At 36.1% G+C, this 24,131-nt stretch overlaps 3 protein-coding genes across 6 annotated transcripts; 1 reads left to right on the forward strand and 2 right to left on the reverse strand.

Moving 5' to 3' along the window:
* Positions 1-430: 430 nt before the first annotated feature.
* On the reverse strand, positions 431-11,282 carry LOC104107078 (co-chaperone protein p23-2). Of its 2 annotated transcripts, none has more exons than XM_009615775.4 (6): positions 11,117-11,282; positions 10,836-11,022; positions 3,100-3,256; positions 1,598-1,620; positions 1,458-1,503; positions 431-702 (listed from the first exon to the last, which is right to left on the reverse strand). In XM_009615775.4, exons 1-6 carry the CDS (start codon positions 11,119-11,121, stop codon positions 668-670), a joined length of 453 nt encoding a protein of 150 aa, XP_009614070.1. In that variant the 5' UTR covers positions 11,122-11,282; the 3' UTR covers positions 431-667. The 2 variants fall into 2 exon arrangements, with proteins under 2 accessions (XP_009614070.1, XP_070051076.1); XM_070194975.1 differs by having other exon boundaries at positions 10,836-11,019; positions 11,117-11,250.
* A 1,155-nt stretch (positions 11,283-12,437) lies between these two features.
* Positions 12,438-16,074, forward strand: LOC104107079 (probable small nuclear ribonucleoprotein F). Of its 2 annotated transcripts, XM_009615779.4 has the most exons (6): positions 12,465-12,544; positions 13,073-13,225; positions 13,386-13,473; positions 13,592-13,629; positions 14,717-14,781; positions 15,672-16,074. In XM_009615779.4, the coding sequence occupies exons 3-6, from the start codon at positions 13,440-13,442 to the stop codon at positions 15,739-15,741; spliced, it is 207 nt and encodes a 68-aa protein (XP_009614074.1). In that variant the 5' UTR covers positions 12,465-12,544; positions 13,073-13,225; positions 13,386-13,439; the 3' UTR covers positions 15,742-16,074. The 2 variants fall into 2 exon arrangements, with proteins under 2 accessions (XP_009614072.1, XP_009614074.1); XM_009615777.4 differs by lacking the exon at positions 13,073-13,225 and having other exon boundaries at positions 12,438-12,544.
* Positions 16,075-16,789: 715 nt separating this feature from the next.
* LOC104107080 (uncharacterized) lies at positions 16,790-19,823 on the reverse strand. Of its 2 annotated transcripts, XM_070194976.1 has the most exons (4): positions 19,621-19,823; positions 19,315-19,537; positions 18,424-18,688; positions 16,790-17,204 (listed from the first exon to the last, which is right to left on the reverse strand). In XM_070194976.1, exons 2-4 carry the CDS (start codon positions 19,465-19,467, stop codon positions 17,137-17,139), a joined length of 486 nt encoding a protein of 161 aa, XP_070051077.1. In that variant the 5' UTR covers positions 19,468-19,537; positions 19,621-19,823; the 3' UTR covers positions 16,790-17,136. The 2 variants fall into 2 exon arrangements, with proteins under 2 accessions (XP_070051077.1, XP_009614075.1); XM_009615780.4 differs by having other exon boundaries at positions 19,315-19,683.
* Between the last annotated feature and the right edge of the window lie 4,308 nt (positions 19,824-24,131).

The raw sequence follows: 24,131 nt of genomic DNA on the forward strand, positions 1-24,131 counted from the left end.
CAATTGGTAGGAGTACATTGTTTAGAATTACACATAAAAATAATTTAAGAAAACCTCTTTCTGCTAATTTATCATTAATTACGTAGCTTGGAAACAAGAGCAAAGACCTAGGGAAAAAAAGGTTAACCACTAAAAAAAAAAATTAAAACGATGAAAAGAGACAAAGAATTGAACGGAGACTTGGATAATAAAAAGAACGGGACAAACCAACTCCAGAAAAGATGGAAGAAGACAAAATAAGTCAATAGGTTGGAGATTTGGAATTAAAAAAATAATAATTTAAATGATAAAATAGAATTATGGAGTAATAGGTAAGGACATAATTAGAAAAGAAAATAGGAAACGATCGCACCACACCAAATCGATTGTTTCATAAAATGGGGCTTTTGGTTGTTCCCGAACTATGTATTTAACAATACAATACAATCAATTTTAAACAACCAATCAAAACAAACATTGTTTTAGGATAACAATACAATACGATACAATGGGTAACAACCATCCAAACAAGTTGTAATGTATACACATGGCTTAAAATCAGTCTTCCAACCACTCCTCCCTATACATCTAAATACTTCAGCAAGAAAGTCACATTTTGTTTCCTAAAAACTAAATCCTAAACATCTCCGGCAATCAGCGTCTTTTTGAAAGTTTTAAGCAGCTGCTTCTAATTTCCTCTAGCCTTTTCCAGGTCTGGAAGATCTGCAATCAAGAGATGAATTAATGTTACAACTGGAAAATTCCATCTCCTCATAATTCACTTGCTTCTATCTAGCTGAGGAGTTTGGATAGGGGAAAGTAGGACATCAAAACGGATGGTATTAAATAAACATGACATTTTTTATTTGTTTTCTCATAAGCAAATAACCAAAATACTCGAGATGATCAACAATTATAAAGATGTTTTGGGTAACTTAGAAGAGAAGAAATAAAAGAAAGAAGAAAAGAGAGAGGGATATTAACTTGCACATTAGGAAAGATCAAGATTAAAAAGAAGCTATTGGGTGTTATGTGATTTTAATACCTTTATCAGATGTTCATATTAATCTTACTTCTAAGGTGTCTTTTAGCATTTACAAAAAGTTCCATCAAGCGAGGTTTCCCAGTAAAATAAACTAAAGGTCCCACTTTCTCATGTTCTCCGCAGTCCATTTCCTTCCTAAAATTTTATTAACACTGCGAACCTCATAATCCTATCTGCACTCCTTGTTCCTCTCCCTTTCAAACTCTTTAAGTTCCCTGTCTCTTCAATGTCGTCCGAGCAGAAAAAATTGCTCATATAAGCAAGAAAACGAGAAGTAAGAAGTTGGTGCTATTCCTCTGTTAAAGGAAATGAGACCTAGACAAGTAGCTGAGAGCAGGAAAATACTGATGAACAAGAGTTGACTGGAAAACTTAACATTGCATCTTGGATATATACAACAAATATTTGTTCAATCAGATAGGAAATAACTCACAGAGCATTCCTCCATCATCGCTGCTCTCATCATCTTCTCCAGTGTACTAAAAGAAAATACATTCAAGTCAAATAACTATGATCAAAGTCATTGAACATTATGTTGCATGTAATATTTAACTAGATCAGGGTAGGTATTACCTCAACATCATTGTCAGAGTCCGCTACATGGAACAGAAATCTGGATTAGTCTATGAGTATAATAGGAAATAACACGTACAGATAAACATGAGAAGGTGAGTTAGTGCCAACTGCTGAAAAGCTTCAGTTCTTCCCGAAGTAGAAAAGAGAGAGAAGCAGGAAGTAGGTAAGATGGTATTGTTCATCGCTATTGATACACAGCTGTAAAAGAACACTAACTTGAGAGAGTTGATTATCACTATAGACGGAGAAGGAAGAGGGAGGGAAGTGATGAAATGAAATTTAGTAACTGGATCAACCAGGAGTTCAAAAATCAAATTATCTTGGGAAGTAGGAAGTGCAAACCTGCATGCCTAATCTCTGAGCACATTATCATTTTACATTAACAACTATATCAATTGCAAAATCAAAATTCTAGATAAGCGAAGTTCCCTGGACTTCCGTGTCCAGTAGTAAGAGTAGTAAGAGCACATTGTGTGATGTGTGGTTTAGGCACAAGTCACAGGTTCGTACCGTAAGTAAATGCCTTTATATAAGAAGAGAATGGTAGAGACGTCAACCCATTATCCTTCGAGTTTCAAACTTTGTTCCACAAGCTCTCGGGGATTTCTCGGTTATCAAAACTTTTTTAGACAAACTAACACTTCGACTCAAAACTAAGGAAGACAAGGAAAGGAAAGTTCAAAAAGTCTCCTTTGCCTAATTTTTTTTTTATCGAGAAATTCCTGAGGGATGTGGCAGACGGTCCAAAGGTTGGTGCTAATAGGCCCGCCCCTCTACCTTCTCGACTTAGATACCAAGTTTTTGTCTCAAGAAGGTTCAGACCAATGACATGCGCCTAACCCACACATCACGCGATGTGCTCTTACCAGTAAAATAAGAATGAAAATATAGAAAGAAGTAGGTTACTGTCCTTCTGGCACCAGGTTCCATAGTCAAAATATAAGGCAAAATGGTAGCAAGAATTTCCGTGCTTCCCCACTTTGTCTCAAACCAGACAAAAGAAAGAAAATGGTTTTACTTTCTCATTTACTTCTTTCTTCTGATTTTCCTTTCTTTTCTACGCCTTTCCTTTTTTCTAAAAACCATACTCCTTTAATCAGGCATGAAAAGTCTGATTAGAGACAGCCAGACTGAATACACTCAACCTGCAGTCTAATTACTAAAAGTTGCCTTTGATCATTCAAATGAAACGTCTTGCAAGGAAAGTAGAAAGAAAAGAAAATCAAAAGTATATCTAATATTTCATCTGCCACTTAGCTCCTGCTCCAAAGCACAAAAAGAAGAAAAAGAGGGAAGGGCGGAGATGGAGTTGAATTACAAATTAAAGGAAGATTCAACAGCAAAACGACAAGATTGGCTGAACTGCCAGGAGGCTTACCAGCATTAGGATTCACTAAATACTTAGGTTTTCTGATCTGCTCACTGTCTCAAATTAATGTAAAGATAGCCATAATAACTTTTGGAAATTTAAGGAAGCAAGTAATATGCAGCCAACTCACAAGATTCCTCATCATCTTCATCACACCATTTGTTCCAATCGACCTTGAGGTATGGAGCGGGCTTCTCTTCAGACTTCAACAATCTTGGCCACCAGCCTTTTTGCTCCTTTTGGATTGAGCAGAGGATGTTTCTCAATCCAACATTAGTTTTACACCGCTGCACCAAAAGACACTCTTAAGATATTAACCATGAGAATTTTCTTAACACTGAAACAAATATGAAAAGGAAGAAATGTCCGGTTCAACTGTAACATTTCTGTAAGAGAATAAACTATTCGTATCTCATTTCTGTAAGAGAATAAACTATTCGTATCTCATCTAAAGGGATTAAGACAATATACTATTATTCAAACAAAAATTAACAGAAAGATTCTTTAAGTCACGATAGTCATAACACAGCTCAAGCCTCAATGCACATATCAGAATTAGGAAATACAATATCCAACTACGCATAGCGAAGAGCAATCAAACAATGATACCAAGGTGCATACAAGATACTGCGAATAAGGTGCATACACTAGGGTTGCAAATCCCTTTCAACTTTATAACTGCTAGTATCATCAGGTATAAAGGAGCAGACACTCACGAGAGGCATGATTTCATACGATGCACTCTAAACTACCATCACGACATATATACAGTTTGAGGATGTGAATTATGTAAGTGTATTTCACTTCTTCCTTCAAAAGATAAATTACACCTAGAATATATTCACTAAGCTAGAGACATAATTCAAAAGTGTATCCCTAAGATCATGGCTTTTACCCACAATCTTTGACTATACCATCAGACATAATTTAACATACAATCTAATATTGAAATACTCTGACAAGCTCTAAGTCTTAACACTCCCCCTCAAGCTGGAGCGTACATGTCATATGCTCCAAGCTTGCTACAAATGTATTCAATCCGAGCCCCTCTAAGGGACTTAGTAAGAACATCTGCCAATTGGTCATTTGAACCGACGAAGCTAGTGACAATGCATCCGGACTCGATCTTCTGCCTAATAAAATGACAATCCACCTCTATATGTTTCGTTCTTTCATGAAAAACTGGATTTGAAGCAATATGAAGGGCAGCTTGATTGTCGCATATAAGCTCCATCTGTTTGAACTCAACACATTGTAACTCTTGGAGGAGTTGTTTCAACCAAATAGGCTTGCATGTAGCAAGGGCCATAACTCGATATTATGCTTCTGCACTAGATCTGGCAACAACATCTTGCTTTTTGCTTTTCCAAGAAATTAGATTTCCCCCAACAGTACCCAAAAGTGGAGCGTCTATCTGACGGAGAACCTGCCCAATCAGCATCAGAATATACAACAATGTTTGTGTGACCTTTGTCTTCATATAATAGTCCTTGTCCAGGAGCATTTTTGATGTATCTTAGAATGCGAATTACTGCGTCCCAATGATCTTTACACGGAGCTTGGAGAAACTGACTAACCACACTTACTGCAAATGAAATATCAGGTCGTGTGATAGTAAGATAATTCAGTTTACCGACCAGTCTTCGATATCTGCCAGGATCTTCTAATGGCTCCCCCTGTCCAGGGACGAGTTTGACATTTGGATCCATAAGAGCGTCAATAGGTTTGCAGTTTAACAGGCATGTTTCCTCAAGTATGTCCAAAGCATATTTTCTTTGTGAGTTAGAATTACCGGTCTTGGATTGTGCTACCTTGATTCCCAAAAAATACTATAGCTTCCCAAGCCCTTGGTTTGAAAGTGGCTGAATAGATGTTGTTTTAGCTCAGATATTCCTTTTAGATCATTTCCAATTATGACTATGTCATCAACATAAACAACCAGATAAATGTTCTTTTCTGCACCATTATGTCGATAGAAAACGGAGTGATCTGCTTCACTTCGAAACATCCCAAATTGTTGGACAACAGAGCTAAATCTGCCAAACCATGCTCTCGGAGATTGCTTAAGGCCATATAATGAACGTTTTAGACGGCATACTAAGTTTGACTCCCCCTGAGCAACAAACCCAGAAGGTTGCTCCATATAAACTTCCTCAGCAAGCTAACCATATATGAAAGCATTCTTAATATCTAGTTGAAGCGGCCAACGGTGCATTGCTGCTAAGGAGATAAGCAGTCGGACAGATGCAATCTTGGCAACTGGAGAGAATGTGTCACCATAGTCAAGACCATAAATCTGGGTGTATCCTTTAGCAACAAGGCGAGCTTTCAGCCGAACAATTGTTCCATCTGAACCTACCTTTACTGTATAGATCCACTGACATCCAACGGTAAATTTTTCTTCCGGTAACTGGACCAATTCCCAAGTGTTATTGGTCTCTAGAGTAGTCATTTCTTCGATCATAGCACCTTTCCACCCTGAATGTTCCAATGCTTCGCCAATAGTCCTTGGGATAGGTACATTAGATAAGGCAGATACAAAGGTATAATATAATGGGGACAATCGATGATAACTTAAGCAGTTAAATCGTACTGGTTTTTGAGTAGTGCATATACCTTTGCGTATGGCAATCTGATGAAGGCATGACTGGAGCAGGTGACGTAGGAGCAAGAGATGAGTCATTGGGAGCTACCAACGTATCCAGATCAGGAGTAGTGCTATCATTAGTATTAGCTAGAGGACTGGCACGTCTGGAGTATACTTGGAGAGGAGGAGGAGAGTCTTGAGGTCCGTCAAATTTCTGGCAAAACTTGAGGCGTCAAATTTCTACTTGTAGTGTTTAGTGAAAAATAGGGAGATGTCTCAAAGAAGGTTACATCTGCAGAGATCAAATATTTATGTGCTTTTGGATCATAGCATTTATAACCTTTCTAATAACGAGGATATCCAAGAAAGACACACTTAATTGACTTTGGTTGGAGTTTGTCGCTTCCAGGACTGTGATCATGAACAAAGCAAGTACATCCAAACACTTTTAAAGGTAAATGATAGGGATTTTGACCTGCAAAGAGAATTGAGTGAGGACTTTAGTGTTGCAACACAGAAGAGGACATCCTATTGATCAGATAGCAAGCAGTGAGAACAGCATCTCCCCAAAAACGAAGAGGAACGTGATGGTGTATAAGTAAGGTACGAGCAGTTTCAATGAGATGCCGATTTTTACGTTCGGCAACTCCATTTTGTTGAGGAGTATATGCACAAGAAGTCTGATGAGTGATTCCTAGAGATGACATGAAACTAGTGATGGGAGATGATAAATACTCCTTTGCATTGTCACTACGTAATACCTTTACTAAAACACCAAATTGATTGTTTACCTCAACGCAAAAATTTTGAAAAATAGAAAATAATTCAGAACAACTTTTCATTAAGAATACCCATGTGCAGCGGGAGAAGTCATCAATAAAGGTAACAAAATACTGAAATCCTAAACTTGAAACAACACGACTAGGACCCCAAACATCTGAGTGAACAATGTCAAACATAGATGAAGCCCTATTATTGACTCTTTTGGGAAACGAGGTGCGAGTGTGTTTCCCAAGCTGACAAGTCACAAGACTCACATTCAAAAGAAGACAATGTGGAAAGATTAGGAATTAATTTTTGAAGCTTTGCAAGACTCGGGTGGAGTAAACGGCTGTGGAGTAGATCAACTGATGTAGCGGAAGTGAAGGCAACTGGTGGTTGTGATTTGTACATATGATATAGTCCTTGTGACTCATATCCTGTTCCAATAGTCTTCCCCGTTTTCCAGTCCTACACAATAACAGAGTTAGCAAAAAAAGTGACAGAACAATTAAGGTTTTTGGTTAATTTACTAATGAAAATCAAATTGAATGGGCATTCAGGAGCAAATAAAACTGAGTTTAAAGAGATAGAGGGAAGAAGTTGCACTTCTCCTATTCCTTTTACTGCAGTTCGAGCAATTGGGTGAAGACCTGCTCAGACAAGCAAAGGGATTACCAGTTTGTGAGGTGCCAGATGAGAGTGATTGTTGTTTAGCCGCTTGATACTGCAGGTAATCACTATAATCCACCCCAGATAAAGTAATAAAATCAGCATGTTGATCATCTGTTTCACCACCATTTTGAACTATGTGGGTTGTACTGCGATTGTTTGTACGTGGTTGTCGACCATGCAGTTTCCAACAAGTTTGTCGAGTATGTCCTGGCTTGTTGCAGTAGGGTCTGCTGCTTTTTCTTTTTCCTCTTTGATAGATATTTTGTTCCTGTGGATTTTCATTTTGCACAACCAATACAGATGTCTCCACTTTATTAGTATCAAGTACTTCTGTTCCAATACGCAATAGCCGAGCTGAAACCTCAACTAATGAAGGAACTACAAAGCTTGCCAAGATCTGATCCTTTATAGGGCTGAGATCAGATCGAAATCCTTTCAGTGCCAAAACCATAAAGAACTTATCTCTTTGTTGCTCCTGGGTGGTGACACTTGCAGAAAGTGGCATGAGCGAGTCAAATTGATCTTTCAAAGTATCTATTTGTCCTAAATAACTCGCCATATCTTGATTATTCTGCTGAAGTTGGACTAAATCTGAAACTACTTTGTATATTTGTTGTATATCATTCGTATACAAAGCTTTAGCTTTAGTCCAAACTTTATAACAAGTTTTACAAGATTGAAACAAGTTGAGTAATTTAGGATCCAAAGAGTTCCATAAAAGATTACACAATTGTGCATTAATTCGGGTTCACTTAGTCTTTTCACTAGTATTAATTTCACTAGCATTTTTGACTAAGTGATCCTCATATCCCTGTCCCATGAACCACATCTCAACTGAAGAAGACCATGGTGAATAATTATTACTACCTTGTAATTTAACAGTAGTGATAGTGGAAGGATTCAAAATTGGAGAGAAAAATGGTTTGACTTTTTCTGTCGTGGAGGACTCACCTGTCATTTTGATATTTAAATTTCAAGAAGGCAAGTGTACAAAATAATATGGGACAGAGGACAAAAGTAAGAGCACTCTGTAATGAAATAGAAGACTTTGTTGGGCAAGAAAGCTTGTAAGAATGGCCCCCACATGTAAAGACAAAGTAATAAAGTATGACTTGAAATAAAGAAAGCTTAACTTTGGAAAAAGCTTTTCAAAACCAAAATTTTACTCTTCTGCTTCAAACGAAAAATCCCATCTCAAGTGACCCACCAAATTAAGACTCAACAGAATACTTTTCTTTTCCTCTCACCAAAATCACAAGATCTGACCGGGAAAGTAGCTTACTAATGGAATCGGGTCAGAGGGTAACAAGATCTGACCGAAAACTACTTCGGAGATTTTAGAGAATGTGATGGGTAAGACTGGAATAAATGGTCGAACCTCACGTATCTGAAATGAAAGTCAGAGATGGCTGGAAAAATCCGCCGAAGAAGTGGATGCCGGAAAAAGCAACCGGAAAAGGTGGTCGGAAAAATCCGTCGGACTAGTGACTGCCGTAAAAAGCAATCGGAAAAAGTATTTGAGTCTCTACCGAGATCGTAGAGGCTCTGATACCACAGCGTTTTGGATAGCGTGCGGCGACAAATAGTGACGAGGGACCGCTTCACTGAGGCGAGAGGCGCGCAGCGAAGCGCTCGCCTTTTTGATGTGAAGCGACAATTTATACAAAAACATAAAATATTATATACATATAACTAAAAACTCAATAACAATAATATATTAATAAATATATCATTCAAAAATTAAAGACTCAATAGATAGTCATAGACTCATAGTAGATTCATAAACTAAGTATATAAGTATAAGACTATAATTCTATAATTGAAAAAACAGAGCAAACAAAAAAAAGGCTACTGCCTCTGGAAAAACAGCAAAGAAAGAAGAAGAAAAACAGAGCAAAAAAAAAAAAAGGCTACTGCCTCTGGAAAACAGCAAAGAAAGAAGAAGAAAAATGAAGAAACTAACAACAAAGAAAGAAGAAGAAAAACAGAGCCCAAAAAAAAGGCTACTGCCTCTGGAAATCAGCAAAGAAAGAAGAAGAAAAATGAAGAAAGAAAGAAGAAAGAGCTGATCATTGAATGATTGAAGAAAGAAGAAAGAAGAAGAAAAAGAAAAAAGAAGAAGTCGCTGCTGAAATAGAAGAAGAAGAAAGTAGAAGAAAAAAGGAGAAGAAGAAGAAAAGAAAAGAAAGTAACATACCCGGTGATGATGGCTGATGATGGAAGAAGAAGAAGATCGAAGGTCGCTGAAGGAGAAGAAGAAGGTCGCTGCTCGTCGCTGAAGGAGAAAAGTGAAACCCAAGCCCTAATTTTGTGTTTTAATATTAATGCTGCCTTTTCTTCCGTTTTATTCAAAAAGCGACGCCTCGCAGCGCCTCTCGCTACACAAGCAGAGGCGCTCGCCTTTTCTTCCTCGCAACGCAACAGACCAAAATAGCGATGTTGTCTCGCCTCGCGTTGCTACACGCTATTAGCGCTGTAGCGCTCGCTATTTACAACACTGTGATACCATGTGAATTATGTAAGTGTATTTCACTTCTTCCTTCAAAAGATAGATTACACCTAGAATATATACACAAAGCTAGAGACATAATTCAAAAGTGTATCCCTAAGATCATGGCTTTTACCCACAATCTTTGACTTTACCATCAGACATAATCTAACATACAATCTAATATTGAAATGCTCTCTGACAAGATCTAAGTCTTAACAGAGGGCATAATGTAAAATTCAAATTTCTTCTTTCACTTTTCAATAGATTAACATGGATAGAGCATATGTACACAAAGCATTTTTCTAGCTTAATTTATAAATTCACCTCAAAAAGTAAATCACATATAAACGCAAAACATAACTACATACATGATACCAAACTATAGAAGAATAAAAAAACAAGCAAAGACAACTTATTGGTGCGCGGTCTGATATGCACTTCCTAACATTATGATAAATTTTTCTATCCATTTATATAGTCCAAGACCAAGGCAGTGGGTAGATCTACCTTACTCCACTGCAGAAAGAAAGAAGTGTTACAACAGCTATGATTGAGCGAGCAATGTACTAACCCTGTGAAACCCATTAGAAATCACAGCATAAAAGTAAACATCCTGATTCAGAAACTACAGCCCTTTTTGTCAGAAGAACACCTCAATTGCAAACTAGTTATAGTCGGCTATATGAATCTTCAATATCTGTCTGACTCCAGTTGTATCCATTCTATTCTAATATTCAATACTTTGGGGTTCTCTAACATTTGAAGTTAGCAACATTTTATAATAAAAGACAAATCCCAGAACAAACTAAAAGTAATTATTAAAAAATATCTAGCAAACACTGGTCGTAACGTGAACATACCAACAACCATGTTCATCAAACTCAACATAATTGCTACATTTTTTTGATAACCAAGATTCTTCGGAGGGCCAGTGATATATCATACATGGTTCCAAACTCAGTGAATAATGGGTCACCGTTCCTCTACCCTTCTCCGCTTAAATGCCATGCTTTTATCAGCGGCATGGTTTGTACCCGTGACGTGCTCCTTACCACAGAGCACACATTGCGATCTTACCAATAGACCAAAGCCCTAGGGGCGACATAATTGCTACTACATTTTGCACCCGTTTCATTCCAATACTCAGTAAATTAGGGTTTCTCTACTATCTCCACATATTTTACTTACATACAAAACCCTAAACAAACTATTAAAAGAGCTCCTAGCAAACACAGGACTTAAATTAAAAGTGCCAATATCTCTTTTCACCAAACTCAACAAATTTGCCACCAAAAAAAAAAAGAAGAAAAAAACAAGACTATGCAGAAAATAGTAAAAAGAATAGGAGGGGAACCTCAGGGGAAATATTCCCATAAAGTTGGAGAGTGAAGGTAAAGGAATCGCCTTGGACACCAACAGCAGAGAAATTAAAAACACCATCTCCCTCACATTTCAATGTTACGTCTTTAGCATCAGGCAATGATATGGTCAAGTAAATTTTCTCAGATCGTTGAGCCCAAAGAACTTCTGGTTGACGACTACTGCACATTTTTTCAAAATTTTCACATTAAGAAATACAAATCGGAAAGGAAAGAAAAAAAATAGCAGATTTTGAATTTTCTCGAAAATGGGTACCTCATTTTTTTGGAGAGGAATTGCAGGTTTGTTTCGTCCACTGAATCAGTTGATGTCGCCTTTTCCGCTACTTTTCGAGTTTAGAACCAAGGTTTTCTACTAGTAGTTCGCACTTACTCCTTTTGACTTGAGTCCTCAGGGGTCGTTGTGGCAATCCAAAATAATCCCTTATTATATTGGTCAAATGTTTATTTGTTAAGTATTTTTAATAGCTAATAGTATACGTAATAATTAATAGGACTTTATATATATTGATAGCATAAAAAAATTTATATTATTTGTATAATTTAATTAATTATTTAGGTTAAAATATTAAGCTACGTACAAAAAATTACTTGTACTGGATCGAATCATCGAACTCAAAAACAACATTCTGGAATTCAAACTTATAAAAGTGAAAGTCGAAAATACTATCCTGAAATTCAAACTCATAAAAATAAAAGTGAAATTCAAATTCATAAAAATAAAAGTCGAGAATACTATCTGGAGGTTATATATAAATAAAATTACATCACATTCTCCTAGAATACGAGAAGGAGGCGATTTGAACTCCATGATATATTTTTTTTTTTTTGGAGTTTGCAAGTTTATGTTGGAGTAAATTTCAAACTCCTGTATATTGCTGGAGGTTTTCTGTAATTTTTCTTAGAGTATTTGTGTTTAAATTTCATTTTCGTATTAAAAAACGGCTAAAGTTTACTATATATAATTTTGACTAATGGCTAAATGTTCGACTAGCGGTCTCAATTCTCAAAAAAGCTGTCCATTTTTTTGGGAAAATTACGCGACACATCAAACATTTTTACTCTATTTACTATTCGTAGCTATATTTTTAGTAAATTTATCATTCGTAGCTATATTTGAATTTTATAACAAATTCATGAAATAAGAGATTACTTGTTTAAACTGAAACAAAAGAGCAACAAGCTCACGTAGCTCACTATAGTTTAGAGCATAATAACTATAATTTGCCTAATTACCATTCGTAACTCTCAGCTATGAGAGCTTGCTGCTCTCTTATTTCAGTTCAAAATAATTAATCTCTTATTTTATGGATTTAGAGCCAACTGAGCTATGAGAGCTTGTTGCTCTCTTATTTCAGTTCAAAATAATTAATCTCTTATTTCATGAATTTGTTATAAAATTTAAATGTAGCTACAAATGGTAAATTTGTTAAAAATATAGTTACGAATAATAAATACAGTGTAAATGTTTGATGCGTCGCGTAATTTTCCTTCATGTAAGAGGATTGGACTTGGGCATCATAACCTTACATGGGCCAACCCACATCTAATTGTAGTTTGGCCCATTAAAGTTTTATAAGCCCATTCATCTCCAGCGCAAAGGAGAAAAATATCGACTAAGGGCAGTTCCTCTTCTTCTCCCACTTTTCAGAAAACCTTAAACCCTTGAAAAGCTTCCATGGCGGTAAGTACTCAAGTAGCATTCTTCAATAGCTGCTCTTGCTTTTATATACTCGCTGTTACTTTGTTCTTCTTTGTTATCTTAATATTATTATTTTACCTTATTATTACAAAAGTATATATATTTGTTACTGAATAATTGTATTATACTTCTTACTGTTTCTCTGGTTAATAAACCTGCAACATGTGATGCACCGTGCTCAGCATTTTTTCTTCTCGAGAGTCTAACTAAGTTAACTTAATCAACATTCTAAAAAACGTATTTTTTTGGTCAATTTGATATGAGAATAGTACTTTTAGATTTTTTCTTTTAAATTTCTTAATTTTAATTTGAAAAAAAAATGAATATATCTGGTCGGAATTAGCTTAATCAATTTATCGAATTGATTCTCCCTAAGCAGAATTACCAAACAGATTGAAACATAGAGGGTAGATCCTAAGTATCGGTGCAGCTTATTTTAGAAGCTTGTTGGTAGCCCCAAAGGCTTAGTTCAAGTGGCAATGTTTGAGGGACCACTGACTTTGGTCGCAGGTTCAACCCCGATACCATGTGAACTAAGCCTGGTATTTAAGTGGGGAAGGGTAGAGGACTGCAGTTGGTCCTAAGGATCGGCCTCAGATGGGTTTCTCGGTCATAAAAAAAAATTCAGAAGGTTGGTACTGAAAATCTTCTGAAGAACTCCAGGTCTGTTGGTACTCAAGATTTTATCTTTGCCATATTAATCATCATGATGTTGTACCATTTACTCATTATGCGGTGAATAACAATACAAATAGAGTAATGTTCTATACTTAGAAACTTTGGGTTCTGATTCTGAATAGCTTTTAATATGTCGTCATTGCAGACAGTACCAGTTAACCCCAAGCCTTTTTTGAACAATTTGACTGGAAAGCCTGTGATGGTAAAGCTAAAGTGGGGAATGGAGTACAAAGGTAATCTGCTGATTGGACTTATTGGTTCCTAATATTATGTTCTTCATTAAGGTTTTTGAGATTGAGATGTCTGCAGACATTGTTTAACTAAACTCCTTCTTGTCTTTTTGCTTTCTAGGGTACCTGGTCTCAGTGGATTCATACATGAACTTGCAGGTAATAATGTTTATTTGAGTTTCTGTCCTTTTCCATTTCAAATTCTCTAAAAGAACATTATTAAGTGGAAGTATGTGCATCTATATCTTTATGGTATGCTTGACTCCATTACTATTGCTGCTATCCATCAGGGGCATGAGTAGCTGTCTAGATAACCGCATTTACTACTACTGTATTAAAAGTTTTGTTATGCAAGCAAGTTGAAAAGAATTTTTCCTAATATCAAACTTTGTTGGTCCAATTCTGTTTTTTTTTTTTTGTGTGTGGCCAATTGTTGTTAACTTTGAAATGGTGGGAACATTTACTTTTTTTTCTTTCCTATATGTGGATGTGGGTTGGGGATGGACTGTGTTCAGTAAACTCAGAGCTTTGTTCAAGAAAAAGTAGCATTAAGTTCTTGCAATAATACAGATTGATCACGGATGCAATAAAATATCAAAAACTAAGAGAAAGCCCGTGAACTATTATACATTTTGAGCCCTTTCCACAGTATTTCCTTGTTCCTGAACTGTAGGTATCTGAGAGATCTCAGCTTCACATTGAGTAAGGCAGTTGTTTCATCTTGGAAACTTATGTTATTCCTTCTTTCCATACAAACCTGAAGATGCAGTAGGGATGCCATCCAATCCGAGTTTTGCATTTGAATTTGCTAACTTATGATGCCTTTCCCATATTTTAGTAAAGTACAAATTTCTCAAGGAGTCAACTTTGCAGCAACACAAAAACCATTCTCAAAGGTCCTGCACAGTAATGAGTAGGAGATGATTAGCTAATTTAATGTCTGCAGCACATAAACATATGCTTCCCAATCTTAGGTGCGTCTTTGAAGATTATCTTGGATAAGGATAGCTTCTTGTATCCTGTCTACATAAAAAAAAATGACTCTGGGAGGAGAGTCTGTTTTACAAATGGCTTTACAACTAAAATCAGAAATATAACAAGCACAACAATAAAATTTACAGTAAAAGCACATTCATTGCCCGAAGAAGTAATTTCAAGCTCCTAGTAACCTGCTTGTTCTATAGAAGTGTGCATGCGTGCGTATTTTTCTGTGTGATTTTCTGAAATCGTGTTATTCTTTTTACAGCTTGCAAACGCAGAAGAATACATTGATGGACAATGCACTGGTTCTCTTGGAGAGATCCTGATTAGGTACCTTTGTGGCTTCGTCATTTGATCTTGATAATCGTATTTGAAATTAATGCCAACAGCTGAACATAATAATCATAATATCATGGTTATTTTTTTTAAAAACATAGTAATTGTAATAGCTCAAACTCCTTCATTTCTTCCTCTTCCCCTGGCTCTCTTTTCTGCCTGCATCAGGTAGCAGGCGTATAAAACTGAAGAAACATTTAGTTGTAAATGGAGCTCATCCTTTTTCTTCCTTGGTTGACTTCTTTTTTTAAAAAAAAAGGTTCCTACAATTGGTTGAATTTAGGAGGTGGAAATATGGAGATTTTTCTTTGTTTTGCATCTTTTTATTAGTTGCATGTCTCGTGTGAATGACAAATATTAGACGAGTATGACAAATGTTTGATGTACTCTATTTGCCCTGCTGCCTTAGTAATATGAGTGAGTATGCAGACATTCGTAGCGTTTCAAAAGTAGTCTCTTATTGCTAACTAATTCTATCCTTACCTGCGGACTTGATTTACATGTTCCATCTTCCTCACAATACCATTCTCCAATCGGATCAGTTACATAAGATCGTAAAAGTTGCCTCCCTGTTTTCATTTTTTTTAAGATTTTCAATTCTTGTAAAAGAGTGCCTTAAATATTTATTGATTATTGATTGGTTTATAAGTTTATGATTCAGAATTATCTAAATGGTAGTTGACTGACACATCACTCTACCATAGTGATCTATTTAGCTCTTATAAATTTACTTGTTAATTTGTAAGAATCAATTGTATCATGGTAAATCACCAATTCACTTTTGGCAGTCTTTTCATATAGTTATATAACTTTATTCGTAAAAGCATTTGCCCTAACGAAAATGTGACTTCTGTTTCTTAACCTTAGCGATTTCGCTTTTGCAGATGTAATAATGTCCTCTATCTTCGTGGTGTACCTGAGGATGAAGAATTGGAAGATGGCGACCGCGACTAGATAGTGTTTTGTATTAGTAGTGTGATGGTTCTTTTGGTGCAATCAGATTTCTGGTTCATTGAACATGATGGAACAACATATTCGTCTGCTCGAATGTATTATCAATTATGTGTAAGCTTTCCTAGATGCTGCTATCTAATCTATATGATGATGGATATAGTTGGGGAAGAGGTTGGTTTTCACTATAGAACAAAACGAAGATGGAAACGCCTCCCTTCTTCATATTGAGGATCTTGATAAACTCTACGACTATGAGGATTCAAGTAGGTTTTTGGAGTGTGTTTATGGTCTATTTTGTTTCTCCACGTGGCAGCAACCTGCTATAATTTGCAATCCCAGTACATGAGAAGTAAGATTTCTTTCCGACGTAGATATGGACCGCTATTGTCACTTTTCGTTAGGTTATGAACCAGAAGAAAAGATTTCGTTGTTTTTATGAGACTCGAAAATACAACAAGGTATTTTAAAACATACACAAGAAACTGGATTTTCACTTTAGGCATAGACAAATCGTGGAAGGAGATCGAAACCATTTCCCAGTTTAATCGATTGAGGGAGTTTGCATTAATGGAGTTTAACTCCATATGTTGAATGGTTTTATTGGGAAGAAAAGTATGGTTGCATTCGATGTGAAAGCCGAGAGTTTCAGAACTATTATATTTAAATAATTATCACCTATAGAAGTGAAGGAAAGTTTTTAGGAAATGGCCAACTTGAAGAATGGGGGAGGCATTTCATTACTGGCTTTCACTTGGTTTATAATGAAGGATATGCAGTTCCATAAAATGCATTTTTGTCCCCAGACGTACATTAATGGAGAGATTATAGAGTGAAGCGCTATAAATTCTCTTATTTCTGTTACGATATTACAAGAACAACTTGGATTAAACATTAAAGGCATTTATCAATGTGTAGAAAGCCTCATCCCATTGGAGAATTGCAGTGCTGCTCAACAGGGTTGAAATGTTAACTCACCTTGTGCTCGGAATAGACAATTCAGTAATACCGTATCACCAAATGTCACAGAAAGCACAGAGAAAGTAAGATATATAGCAGAAAGAAACTATTAATATAGAAACTGCATGGATATCAATGTGGCCTGTTTTAGGCAAACTATTCCCCTAAAAACTCTACATTGCTTTACATCCATTCAGATATCCTACATTCTTCAGCGTTCAACTTGATAAGAATTTAGAACAAAAATGATATCCTAAAAAGGGAAATCTAGCTGTATTTATAAGAAAACATTATTTTTTCACGAAAACAATCAACTGATACACAGTAATAACTTCAAATCAGCTGTTCTTGAATATAAGCGACAACTTCTGCATTTTCATGCTACCTGACAAAGCCAACTATATCATGATAAAAAGCCACAAGATCAAACCGTTAGAATCAAGCAAGTGCAAGATGACCTCGTCCTCCACAGTCTGAACACATTATGTTACCAGAACCCCCACAACCTGCAAGGTCAAAGTCAAAGAGTAAAACATCTGGCTGCTTTAAGATTTCAATAAAGATGATTCTAGAAATCATTTAGATGAAATTAAAGACAGAGGAACAATATAAGCAGAAACTGAAATACATGAATAATTTTAACAAGGGAAGAAATATTGTTAAGAAAGAGCATCCACGGTTTTTAACGATTTGAAGGTTAGAGAAATTGCACATCGACAAGGAGCAGATTCAGGATATCTTTTCAGATCAAATTAGTTCCGGTATTTGCACACAGTCTTTTAAACAGGTCAGAGACTTTTATGTCAACGTAGGGATAATTGTCAGATTTACTAAGCCTCTAGTTTTAAAGAACCCCTAATTTGACTTAAAAACAACTCATCTACTATTGGGATGAAATGGATGCAAACAGAACAAAATGTTTATGGAGGATTCACATAGACAGCAATATGGTTCTTGAACCTTATTTTATGCTTTAGCATAGTGTAATATCAACCACATTTTCTAGATATGGTTAACAAGTTCTCAAAATTCCTACATTTTGTCATGGCCTCCAAGTTCTAGAAAAAACGGTGTGAAAACTCAGCTTGCAAGTTCATTTGTTCCCTAGAAGTTAGTGTTCTCTGTGTTATGATTCTCTGGTTGTAAGGCCATACAGTTTCTATATTCACGGGTCGCCAAAGCTTAGCTAAAAGCTGAAGGCTCTTGCCCCAAAGCTATGAGTTTCTACTGATTAAGCTAGCTGAAAGAAATTAAAATGAGAAATGCTCAGGTAATAACTTTCAAGTTCCAACTATCCAGGGTAGGAGGAATTTGTAAAGCAGTTAAACTTGTCCACGTTTTCTCATTTCAAAAATTTCTTAAGTGATCCACTTGTAACAGCAAAATAGTAATATATCATCAATTTCCACCACAGGGAATTAAATCCCTCAGCCTTAGATAATCCTCAAGTACGTAATATTGCAATATTATGGACCTAAACAATGCATTTATGATATTGAGGACTCATATAGCCGACCCCAACTAGCTTGGGATTGAGGCCTAGTTGTTGTTGTTGGGAGTTAAATCCCTTAATCAGAATAGAAAAACTGATTAGCTATGGACCTACACTTAGGGATAAAGAGCGGAAATATAACAAGTCTAAAATATGTCCAGCAATCAGCATACAGTGAAAAAGATTGAAGGAAATATGAAAGTGAAGGGAAAGAGAGAAGAAAAGTAACTTACCTAAGCATCTAACTTTGACAATTATCCCCTGACTTTCCATTATAGAATCAACATATAGGCCTGTACCGGAGCAGGTGGTGCAAAGGACAGCACCTTTAGCTTCACACCCGGGACAATGAGGATTATCTCCAATACTTTTCTTGGCCAAGGACAATCCAGTTGGCTTCTCAATTCTTTCCTCTGGTACAGATTTATCATAGCAAAACAGAGATTCAAGACTGCTTATTCGTTTGTGAGCATCACCTACACCATTTATTTGCATTGCCTGCAATATTGAGGCACATACTCTTATTAAGAGAAAAGTAAAATTTGAGTTTTTGCTAGATTATTTTCAATCACGTTTTTCGTTATGATCACGAAAACAAATGAAATATATTTGCTTTGTGAAATTGATGCGAGAGATCTTAAATAAATTTTGATACTGACATGCCTAGCTAAATCCTTCTCTCTAAGTTTTTTGGTAGTGTTTTTTCAATGTTAAGCTGTATGCTACCATCCATTTGTCATGCTTCTAGTTTTCATTGGAGGCGGATGCAGTGTAGTCTCAACAAGTTAAACTAAACCCAATATATTTCTCACAGAGCATAAATACACATACGAAAATTCACTAAAATTTCAATAAATACTAAGCTTTGAATCCATAATTTCAAAAATACAATGGATTCAGTAGCGAGAATATAAATATTGAACTTGTCAACTTAAAATGCTGGATCCGCCACTCTCTAAATAAAGGCATGTGGTGGTGCCTCATCAAGAGTACACATTAGGTTAACACTATGGTCAAAGTATCTCTTAAAACAAAAATTTTAATAAGAATTCAGAAAATTGAAGAATTGAAATAAGATAGCATCAAACATGTACTATAAAATTGGAAACAAAATAAGCACTCACTCTTGGTGAGGGAGATTGAGAAATAACATTGTTTGGGGTATTTCTCAAAATGGGTCTTGCAAAGAACAAGCCTGTGCTCCTGTTGAAAATAGAAATTGGCGAAAATTTGGGCAGGCAAACTGAGGAAGATGATATCTTTAACGTACAATCCATTTTCACAAAGTGAATTCAGACCCAGCTAAAGGCGAGAGTTGCTGAAATTAAGAAGATGAACCAAACAAACCTGAAAGATTTTTTTTCTTTGTTATCTGACAGCAATGTATTTCTCTTTCGATTCATATGTCGATGAAATTCAATGTCTCTCACCTAGTATTTAACGACAAATGGATCTGTCTTTACATTCTCTGTACCTTTCTATTTCTGCAACTCGAACTCAAGAGAGATGAGGCTCGTTATGGATAAATTTGGCAAGTGGGCTGGACTAGTCCCTTGAACCCAATTGGCTCATTGAGTCTTTGGACCACCGTAAGTGGAACCTTAATTCCGAGCCCCGGGATCATCCCGGCCTTGCACTGCCCCCAACATAACAAACAACATAAATAAAGTTTTTTGAAAAATTGGCATCCTATAACTAACACATAACATGAATTGGCAATTTTTTAACCTTATATTAGGTTTGGCAAAGATAGCTCCAAACAATTGGCATTATATAGCCAAATCTTAAAAAAACTACTCTCTTTTATATTCTCTCTAAAAAAAAACTACACGCTTATTTTGGCTTCCCACCCCTTTTCTCTCCTTGTATTTCTTCTTCCATCTCTTCTCTTTTCTCTCATAGTTTAGCAAATTTTTTGCAAATTATGCAAAAAAAATCAGTGAGATGAAAAGGTAAGGTTGATCTCACATCAGAGAAAATCAGAAGCAAAAACTAAGAGAGAAAAAATATATTTCAACTTTATTTTTCTTCTCTCTTCTTTTTTTGGTTGGATTGAATGAGCGGGTGTGACTGAAATTAGTTAAAAATATCTAAACAAGGCTATATATAAAATTTGAGCAAGATTAGCAAAAACTAAGAGAAAAAAATATATTTCAACTTCGTTTTTCTTCTCTCTTCCTTTTTTTGTTTGGATTAAATGAGTGGGTGTGATTGAAATTGGTTGAAAATGCCTAAACAGGGCTATATACAAAATTTGAGCAAAATTAGAAGTGATTTAGATTGGTTTCAGGTAAAAAAATCAGACCTAAAAATCCAACTGCGACATGTATATATCACGTTGTATATCATGTAACATCAGTGTATATCACACACAAGTTTTTTGACCTCTGTGTATATCACTTTGTATATCGTGTATACAACACAATTTTTTTATGGACGCCCGTGTATATCACATTATATATCATATATATAACACAAATTTTCATGGATATACATAGACACACATAATATACATGATATATCACTGATGTACATAGAGATATACACGGATTACAATAGGGGATACACATGTGGAGTCGTCTTGAACTTGAGTTTTCAATATGAAATGTGTTATACAAAGAAGGAAAATAAAATTTTAATAAATATTTTTGATATACACATTATTATTATGTTATACATTATGATATACAAATAATATAATTATTAATTATTGATCAAAAAAGGATTTTTTTATATAGCATGTTTAAGCAAGTTCTAAAATATAAAAATAATAAATATAATTGAGGGAGTAAATAATATTTTGGTATACAAAGAAAATTAAATTTTGATATACACAAAGAAGAAAAATAAACTTATGATATCTATTTTGGTATTACACATGTCTGATATTCTATACACTGTGATATACAAATAATACAATATTTTTATTGTGATATACATTGATATAAAGGCAGCAATAACTATATATATAATTTAATATTATCGATATACAAAGAATAATATTATTTATATACAAAGAATGAAAATAAAATTTTAATATACATGTTTATATACATTGTTCCTTTCCTATAAAAGCTCCAGATTCCTTTTATCACTTTTTTTACTTTATGATTTTGAACCTTCTTAAGTTACCCTCGAATTTTCTATCTGCCCATCAATCCTTCAGATCTTCATAAGTTGTTCTTCACATCTTTATATCTTCATCTCTTGTCTTCAAACCTTCATACTAACCTTCAAACCTTCATATTTCCATATTGAGATGGCTAAGACTTCGTAATCGGCAACCCAAAATACAACACCTTCGACTTCTACCTCGGCCGCAGGCACCAAGGCAACACTTCTGGTAGTAGCCCCGGGACCTCCTCTTATAGAATTCATCCCCAGAGGTTGCTCCATAGATAACAACTTCAAGGTCGAAAAAGCCTCCGCACAAGGAGACATAGGTGATGAGGCATCAGGGACGGCCCAACCCTAAAGCAAGTGAAAAATTTAAGGGCCCCAAAATTATTATTTCTTATATATAATAGTATATTATTTATATAATTATCTTTTATTATTGATAAATTTATTTCTTTATTGTCATATTAATTTTTAATAACTCGATTTCTTCCTCTAATTAATATAACTAAAATAGTTTTTTGTCAATCTTATTTTACTTTTTTACTTAATTATATTTCTCTATTCATTAGTTGGTCACGTAACTATATCTAATAATCTAACTTATTATTTATTTTTCTTACATAAATTATACTCTCTCTGTCCCAATTTATATGAAAGTGTTTGACTGGATATGGAGTTTATCAAATAAAGGAAGACTTTTGAAACTTATAATCTTAAATAAATCATAGAAATTTGTGGGTTAGAAATTATCTCATTAATGGTAAAAAGAAAAATTTAAAGTTGAATTGTTACAAATATAGAAAGGGACTTACTAAAAAAACGGAGTCACTTAAGTTGGGATGGAGGAAGTATGTTTTCTGGGTTCTCCCATTTCAGTAGTGATGCAATCAACGTTAAATTCATTTAATTTTTTGTACTTTATAAAACTAAGTTCTTATATTTTTTAATTCTACATCCTCACTTGTCTAATTTTTTTAAAAAATAATGTTTAATTAATATATATATATATATATATATATATATATATATATATATATATATATATATATATATATATATATAAGGCTTTGCTTTAGGCCTCACCCGATGTTGGGCCGCCCCTGTGAGGCATGGAAGTATGTTTGCTCCATCACCGAGGAGATGCTTCAAGTGGTCCGAGAGGACTGCAAATAGGAAGGCAAAGACATAGTCGTTCCCAGTCCTGATTAGGATATCACGATACACGTGGGAGGATACTTAAGCATTTACTCGTATCCTTTCACGTTTGGTCCGGTGGATACGGTGATCATCAATTTTTGTAAGAGGTATGAAATCTGCCTCGGGTAGATGCACCCGTCTTTTTGGAGGATTGTGACCCTTATCTGTCACTTCGCTAACTCGATTCACGTTTGACCATCTGCTCCGAGTTTACAACCCCCGAATCTTCCGAGGTGGGTTAATCATTCTCGCCCGTCGGGCAAAGAAAGCTCCATTCTCCTATATAGACGAGGATAAGGACCGAGGCTGGCGGGGGGGGGGGAGGGAGGGGGAGTTTGTTCGGATAAAGACCGAAGACCTCATTTCCTCCAAGTTCCTACTGTTCCTCGAGAAGTGAAACTCAAAACGTAAGTTTGCTTCCTCTTACATTGTCAAAGTACTTTTTTAAATCTACTCCTCTTTCTCATTGTTCACCTATTTTGACATGCAGTTGTCGCCCGAGTCCCCAATGCAGTCCCTCGTTTTAGGGAATGGGTCGAGGGAATATGCAAATAACTCACCTATTTCGAGCGTGAGTGGCGCAAGCTTTCCATAGGCAAGTGGGAGGCTCGTTCCCATGGTGAGTGTCCCTCTTCTTTTGGTTGAATTTCCCTTGGGGTCGTTTTTATTTTGTCATTGTTATGATTAATCCTTTTCCCCTGCCTTTCCTAAGACTAGCAAACTTCTGGCAATCACTGAGGACGTGGCCTCGTCCCCGTCTTGAAAACTCTCTACTTCACTACAGCCTACTGCCGAAGCTTAATAAGGAGGAGAAAATGAAGAAGAAGAAAAGGTATCCTGACTTCTCGGACGCTCCTGCCGAGGCTAAGAAGAATAAAGGATCGTGGTCAGGGTTAGAAAGAGCACCAAGAAAACTTCCTGTGCCCGTGTCCCTGATTCCAAAGCTCTTTATCGTCTTAAGGACTATCTTGAGGATGACGACGACATGGAATTCATCATTCACAAGCCGATTGATATCGACCTAGAGTTGGCACCCCCGGAGGGGGATGCTCGAAAGCCTAACTCCCTTATAGCTCGGGGGCTCGAAGAAGATCAAGTAGCTACTGCTTCGCAGGAAGCTTCTCCAGTTCTGAGGGAGGCTGCCTCGGAAAATGCTGACGTTGTCCATGTTTCGGAGCCACTGCCTAATGTGGAAGCCTTCTTAGACGAGGCTCGAGTCGCTGTAAAAAAAATTGAATGAGGCGTCCCGGGCCATGACAAGGCCTTTAACTCATTTTTTGAGGGCGTAGATGTCGGCATGCTAGAGGATTACTCTGGCTTTGGCCATTGGAGATCCCAAAAAGGGTTGTGCAGCCAGAGTCATGTGGGCCGAGTTCGAGCCCAAAGCTCGAGAAGCAGATTCCTACCACGAATGTGGACCCTGACCAAAAAACGACGGTCATGTTCACAGTACCGGCGGATACTAGCATGTTATTCGTGCTAGTTGGAGTGGCCAACTGTCTCTTCTCCTTGGTAACCGAAGAGGACCAAGTGAAGATGAACGAGGTAGATGGGCTAAGCCTCTTTAACGAGGCTCAACAGGCATTGAATATGGTATACCTTCTTCACTTCGTATCTTTAAAGA

This window comes from Nicotiana tomentosiformis, chromosome 2 (assembly GCF_000390325.3).
Source record: "Nicotiana tomentosiformis chromosome 2, ASM39032v3, whole genome shotgun sequence".
NCBI lineage: Eukaryota > Viridiplantae > Streptophyta > Magnoliopsida > Solanales > Solanaceae > Nicotiana > Nicotiana tomentosiformis.